The 7,170-nt window shown below is 48.5% G+C and overlaps 1 protein-coding gene across 1 annotated transcript; it reads right to left on the bottom strand.

Moving 5' to 3' along the window:
• Window positions 1-1,238: 1,238 nt before the first annotated feature.
• Window positions 1,239-6,906, bottom strand: LOC130358142 (olfactory receptor 52K1-like). Its single transcript, XM_056560970.1, has 5 exons — window positions 6,799-6,906; window positions 6,509-6,688; window positions 6,098-6,284; window positions 5,900-6,042; window positions 1,239-2,320 (listed from the first exon to the last, which is right to left on the bottom strand). Exons 1-5 carry the CDS (start codon window positions 6,904-6,906, stop codon window positions 1,313-1,315), a joined length of 1,626 nt encoding a protein of 541 aa, XP_056416945.1. The 3' UTR covers window positions 1,239-1,312.
• Between the last annotated feature and the right edge of the window lie 264 nt (window positions 6,907-7,170).

The raw sequence follows: 7,170 nt of genomic DNA, 5'->3' as shown, positions 1-7,170 counted from the left end.
TGAAATTTTTTTCTTTTACTGACTTTTTAATGTCTCCATATAGGACTATCTATAGCAATGGCGTTAGATTGTTACTACTGTTCAGTGCTATGCAAAGGGATAGCACTGATCAGTTCTCGGGTCTACTGGAATGCTAGAAGGCAGACCAGAGGAGGAGATCGTCAGGAGAGGCAGGTGAGGGTCGTCCAGCGGCCATCTTGACTTATCGGACCCCGCAATATTTTCCATATTTATCTTCCCTCCCTGATGACCACTTCTGTATATAATTCTTAGATGAATGGAATCAGAGACCAATGAAGATGCTTTAGTTTATTTCTGGTCAGTGCTGTAAGTAAAACCTATTGAAGCCATCAATATTAGTGGAGGTCCGACACTGGGCAGCCACAACCGATCAGCTGACTGAAGGAACCATAGCTCTCTGGCAGAGGCCACATCCCCTTCATTACTTACAGGATGGTTTTCTATAATTTTTTATTCTAATTCAAAAAGTGTGATGCGGTGCCCCACTGATCTGATATTGATGGCCATATACTTCAAAAACATTTTTAGCTTAAAGGGGTACTCCACCCCTAGACATAATGATGCCCCTTGACATAGATAAGATGTCTGATCACAGGGGGTCCCACCGCTGTGGACCCCTGTGATCTCCCTGCTGCACCTGGTGTTCGTTTAGAGTGTTGGGTGGAGTGCTGGAGGCTCGTGACATCACGGCTGTGCCCTGCCTGTGACGTCATGGCTATGCTCCCTCAATGCAAGTCTATGGGAGGGGGCTTGATGGCTGTCATGCCCCCTTCCATAGATTTGCACTGAGGGGGCGTGGCCGTCACGAGAGGGCGTGGCCGTGTCATCACGGGCCTCTGGACCCACATCGCCAGTCATCCGGCACGGAGCCAAGTTTGCTCCGTGCACCGGTTGTCTGGGGTGCCACAGCCGAGATTGCGGGGGTCCCCAGCGCAGGGTTTCCCGCAATCAGACTTCTTATGCCCTATCCTTTGGATAGGGATAAGATGTCTGGGGGCGGAGTACCCCTTTAAGGACAGACCATCAATATCAAAGTCTAGGAAACTCTTGAATGGTACGAAGTCTACGCTTGGTTGGGATCCGTCACTTTTGATACTGGACACTGGCCTGAATTAATCTATGATCAGAACTGATAATATTGGTGTAAACCACGGAATAGCGGGGTTCCTACTGAAGGGACATTTTATGAACCTCTAACAAAGGATATCAGCATTGAGGAACACAGTACAGCATAAATCTAACATGTAATCCTAGGCTATGTCCTCGACATATGCAGTGACTCAGTGTTCTCTTAGTTCTTGTTGGGTCCCACCTGTGTAGTAGTTGGGCCGATCCCCTCTCTCTTATACCCAAACATTTTCTGTAAGCTTAGCCGGATCTCCTTCACTCTTACACCATAAATTATGGGGTTGATGGTGGCCGGGAGCAGGAAGTAGATGGCACTGGTTAAGTTCTGTATATCTATGGCGACTGAGGTCTTCAGCCGATATATGAGGGCCGATAAGACACTACTGGCATAGATCATTAAGGCCACCATGATGTGGGAGCTGCAGGTGTTGAGGGCCTTGTTTCTTGACTGTTTAAGGACAAACTTTGTAGTATGGAGGATCGTGAGGTAGGAGACCAGGAGAATCCCTCCGTCCACCACGGTGATCACCATCCTCACCATCAAGCCTATGGCCTGGATTCTGGAGACGTCCTCACAGGCCAATGTCAGGAGCCCCATGTTTTCACAAACAAAATTATGAATAATGTTGGAATTACAAAACCTGACCCTGGAGCCGAGATAAACAATCGGGGTCATGAGGAGGACGCTTCTCCCCAAACTGGCCAAAATCAGTCGGTTTAGAAAGAGATCGGTCATGATGTCGTGGTAGCGTAGGGGTCTACGGATGGCCATGTATCTGTCCAGAGCCATCAACAGGACGACGGTGGACTCAAATGTGACTATGACGTAGATGAACCACATCTGCACCAGGCAGCCAATCAGGGTGATCTCGTAAAGGTCAAAGGCCAAACCCAAAAGAAATTTTGGCATGAACGTGGTTGTGCAGAGAAGGTTGACTAGAAACAGGAGACAGATGAGCAGATACATGGGAGATTGTAGGGTCGTGTCCACCCAGATCCTGTAGATCATGGCACCATTACTAAACAGTATATGGGAGTATATAAGAAGGAAGGGGAGGAACAGAAAGCCGCGGTGGTCTGTGATCCCGGAAAAGCCAATGAGAAGGAAGCTGGTATGAGAATGGCTCCCATTGGGGTGAGCGGTGAAGATCTCCATGGAGGATGATGGGTCCTTTAGAGACAAAAACAAGACTGACATTAAATATGGCTGACACAGAAACATTTCATCTTATATAACATGAACTTAGGACATCTCCTTCTGGACTCTCCTCACCAAGAAAACGTCCAAGGAGCTGAACATGGGAGATGGACACTCTATAGGTTGGCTGGATGCTCTATAGGTTGGCTGGGCGCTCTATAGGTTGTCTGGACACTCTATAGGTTGGCTGGATGCACTATAGGTTGGCTGGATGCTCTATAGGTTCGCTGGATGCACTATAGGTTGGCTGAACACTCTATAGGTTGGCTGGACGCACTAAAGGTTGGCTTGACACTCTATAGGTTGATTGGATGCACTATAGGTTGGCTGGACGTACTATAGGTTGGCTGGACACACTATAGGTTGGCTGGACACTCTATAGGTTTTCTGGACGCACTATAGGTTGGCTGGATGCTCTATAGATTGGCTGGACGCTCTATAGGTTGGCTAGATGCCCTATAGGTAGGCTGGACACTCTATAGGTTGGCTGGAGGCTCTATAGGTTTGCTGGACGCTCTATAGGTTGGCTGGACACTGTATAAGTTGGCTAGATGCTCTATAGATTGGCTGGATGCTCAGTAGGTTGGCTGGATGCTCTATAGGTTGGTTGGATTAACTTACATTGACTACAGATAATGAAAGAGACCATGGACTGAAGCGCCTGTGACCTGTGCGGTCCCATAGAGGCAGGCCTCTATACAGAGACCTGCCTATATATACAGAGACCTGCCACTATACAGAGACCTGCCTATATATGCAGAGACCTGCCACTATACAGAGACCTGTCTATATATATATATATATATATATATATATATATATATACAGAGACCTGCCTATATACAGAGACCTGCCACTATACAGAGACCTGCCACTATACAGAGACCTGCCTCTATACAGAGACCTGCCACTATACAGAAATCTGCCTATATACAGCGACCTACCACTATACAGAAATCCTGCTACTATACAGAGACCTGTCTATACACAGAGACCTGCCACTATACAGAGACCTGCTACTATACAGAGACCTGCCACTATACAGAGACCTGTCTATATACAGAGACCTGCCTATACACAGAGACCTCCCTATATACAGATGCAGGGTCCCTCGTGCCCCAGGAATTCCTGCCTTAATTTGTATTAGGGTTATTGAAAATGATCTTGTATTACTGTCTTTTTGTATAGTGCTCTGCCATTTCAGTATACACTAAGGTGTAACACAAGACTGTAAGGGTTAACATTCTCATTTTCTGTACTACATGAGTGGATCGTTGGTCACATGACACTCACCTCAGTTAGTTTCTATGTAGAAGCTTCTGAAAAGGCTGAGGGAGGAGTTCTCTAGACCCCACTACCTCTCCCCAGAGGTCCAGCCCTAAAACATCTAAGGTTTAGTTAGTTTTGTTAAGAATGTTTTGTTTTATTAGATATCTGCATCTCATTCCCCCATAATGACAACAGAATATTACAAATCTGTAATAAATCTGACATAAGTATTCAGACCCTTTGCTATGACACATGACATTTAGCTCTGGCTCCTTCCATTTCTCTTGATCAGTTCTGAGATGTTTCTGCACCATAATTGGAGTCACCTGTGATAAATTCCTCTGATTGGACAAGACACAGCCCTGTCTATATATGGTCTCACAGCTAACAATATATAGTAGAGCAAACAACAAGAGGGGGAAAGAACTGCCTATAGAGCTCAGACACAGCCCTGTCTATATAAGGTTTTTGTAATGCAGCTGGATGTGGATCCTCTAACCTGTGTGGCTGTCGACTTGTACCTTATCAGGGAGCGGAGCCTAAGGTGCCGCTGGTCTTCACCAGAGCCCGCCGCAAGGCAGGATGGGTTTGATGAGGCAGGTGACACCCAGGTCGATACCTCCGACACGGCTCGACCACACAGATAACTGGGCAGGCAAGGTACCGGAGGATGAGGCAGAAGCATAATCAAACTTAGAGGTCAAGGCAGGTGGCAAAGGTGCGTAGTCAAATAACTTAGCAGGAAGGTCTGGATACATGGGTAAGGCTTACAGTCAATAGGGAACACTTAATCTCAGGCTAGGGGCACTGAAGATCCAGCAGGGAAGAGGGGGAGGTGCAGAACATAATTATGGGCGCACTGGCCCTTTAAATTTTAGAGCTCCGGCGCGTGCGCCCTAGAGGACGGGGACACACGCTCCGGAGCTGAGACACAGCGGAGGCAGCAGCAGGAGAGCGTGGTAAGTGACGGGCTGGGATTCGCATGCGGGCCCGTCCTGTGATGCGAATCGCAGCCCCGCCGGCAGCCAGGGAGAGAGGGAGAATGCACTTGCAGCCGAAGCGCGAAGTGTAACAGTACCCCCCCCCCTCCTTTTGCAGCTGAGAAAATTCCTGAGAAGGTCCTGATCCAGGATATTGCCCTGCGGTTCCCAAGGCCTCTCCTCCGGACCGAATCCTTCCCAATCCACAAGAAAAAAGCGCTTTCCTCTGACCACATTGGAGTCCAAGTCAACAACAAAAACATCATGGGAACCAGAGCTGGGAGAGGGCGAGATGTCCCTTTGAGAAAAATTATTGTGGATGAAAGGCTTCAAGAGGGAGAAATGGAAGGAATTCGGGATCCGAAGAGAGGAGGGTAGATGGAGGGTATAAGTCACGGGATTGTCGTTTCTTTACCATATAGGGAGCCAGATAGCGTGGGCCCAGTTTATAACAGGGTACCTTAAAGGGGATATATTTGGAAGATAACCACACTTTCTCTCCGGGAGAGAATTCGGGAGGAGGGTGTCTTTTCTTGTCCGCTTGCGACTTCATACAGGTCGTGGCATTTAAATGGGCACTGTCATGAAATAATAAAAATTGATATGTTGTAGTACTTAAGTACTACAACATATCTCTAATATACTTTAATTAAAAAAAGTGATTTTAAACCAGCTTAAAATCACTTTTAAATTCGGCCACTAGGGGTCGCCCTCCTAGTGGCCGAATGCATTGGGCAGTGGCGTCACTACAGAATTTCGACTCATTTAAGCCTGGCAATGAGTCGAAATTCAGTCACTGCGTTGCTCGCTCCCGCCTGTCAATCAGACGGGGGGGGGGGGGGGGGGGTTGCGTGTTCACCTAATACAGTATGCCTCCAGTTTCCCCACTACAACTCCCAGCATGCCCTGACAGCCAAAAGATGTCAGGGCAAGCTGGGAGTTGTAGTGGGGAAACAGCTGGAGGGACACTGAATAGGTGACCTAAGGGGATTGGGGAGTGAGTTGAGCGGCGCGACGGGGTGGGGGGGTTGCGTGTTCACCTATACAGTATGCCTCCAGTTTCCCCACTACAACTCCCTCCCAGCATGCCCTGACAGCCAAAAGATGTCAGGGAAAGCTGGGAGTTGTAGTGGGGAAACAGCTGGAGGGACACTGAATAGGTGACCTAAGGGGAGTGGGGAGTGAGTTGAGCGGCGCGGGGGGGTTGCGGGCTGCTGTCACTGTACTTTTGCCGGGGGGGGGGGGGGGGGGGAGGAGGAGGTGGGTTCCATTTCAAGACTCGTAGTCTTAGACGTGGAGTTACGTAAGTCTTCCCAGGAAGCAGGTGCTGAAGAGTTGCTGGCGCTGCGGAAATGAGACGATCAGGAGGAACAATATGTTGAGGGAGAGATTCTTGGTCTTGTACATCGGAGGATCTAGATAGGGCATCAGCTCGACGATTCTTCTCTGCAGGACGGAAGTGAATAAAAAAAGTCAAATCTGGAGAAGAACAGAGACCAACGAGCCTGCCGAGGGTTGAGACGGGGGGCAGTCTGTAGATGTAGCAGGTTCTTGTGGTCAGAATAAATAGTAAGCGGACGACAGAGACCTCCAAGAGATGCTACGGGCAGTAAGTCGATAGGACAATCATAGGGACGATGTGGTGGTAAGACGTCAGATTGTTTTTCACTGAAGACATCTGCAAAGTCCTGAAGGAACGGAGGCGAACCGGGCAGAGGAATAGAAGAGGGCTCCAACTTAGTTGGACGTATATGAATACAGTGATTGTTGCAATACGGTCCCCAACGGAGAATTCTCCAGACTTCCAATCCAGCTGCGGGGCATGGAGTTGTAACCATGGTAGACCAAGCAGGAGAGAAGTACAATGAGGAAGTACATAGAAGGACAAGTTCTTCTTCTGCGAGACTCTGACCTGCATAGATAAGGGTTCAGAGCGATACAGCACAGTACAGTCCAGATTTTCTCCATTGACCATTGAGATATAAAAGGACTTTAACCGGCGAGACACCAGCAGATGATACCTATGTACTAGGGAGGCATCAATAAAGTTTCCCACGGAACTAGAGTCCAGGAAGGCGAGAACAGAGATAATCTATTTGGAGGGAAGAAAAAGCTGGACCATTAAATTCAAGCGTGGAGAGGTGGTATTCACACCTAAGGAGGCCTCTAGGTGCGAGCGTTTCCCTGTGACTGTGGACATACAGGACATTCTCTGAGGAAATAATCTGCCCTGGCGCAGTATAGGCAAAGATTCTCAGTTAGTCGGTGAGTTCTTTCCTGCTGGGTCAGGCAAGACTGATCCACCTGCATAGCCTCCACTGCGGGAGGCAACGTAGAAGGTTGTGGTGGTTGCTGGAAGACAGGTGCCAGATGAGGAAAGTGCCAAGGTCGTGCAGTTCCCCTTTCTTGGCGAAGTTCCTCTCATCGCTCAGAGAAACGGATGTCAATCTGGGATGCCAACTGTATAAGATCATTCAGGTTAGTGTCACGATTCGGCTTGGCTGGAGGTGGATCCTTTGTGCCAAAGAGGGATTGGCGTGGACCGTGTTGGTGGACCGGTTCTAAGTTGCTACT

This window comes from Hyla sarda, chromosome 2 (genome assembly GCF_029499605.1).
Source record: "Hyla sarda isolate aHylSar1 chromosome 2, aHylSar1.hap1, whole genome shotgun sequence".
NCBI classification, from domain to species: domain Eukaryota; kingdom Metazoa; phylum Chordata; class Amphibia; order Anura; family Hylidae; genus Hyla; species Hyla sarda.
The sequence above is the reverse complement of the archived record's forward strand: the minus strand, read 5'-3'. Positions and strand labels throughout refer to the sequence as shown.

What these genes read in the sequence shown, in the direction of transcription:
- LOC130358142 (XM_056560970.1), bottom strand. Translation starts at nt 6,906, where the DNA reads ATGCAGGTGGATCAGTCTTGCCTGACCCAGCAGGAAAGAACTCACCGA. An exon ending in ATTTCCTCAGAGAATGTCCT is followed by an intron (nt 6,689 to 6,798) that starts GTATGTCCACAG and finishes CCCTCCAAATAG; the next exon opens with ATTATCTCTGTTCTCGCCTT. An exon ending in TGCTTCCTGGGAAGACTTAC is followed by an intron (nt 2,321 to 5,899) that starts GTAACTCCACGT and finishes TTGTCTCTAAAG; the next exon opens with GACCCATCATCCTCCATGGA.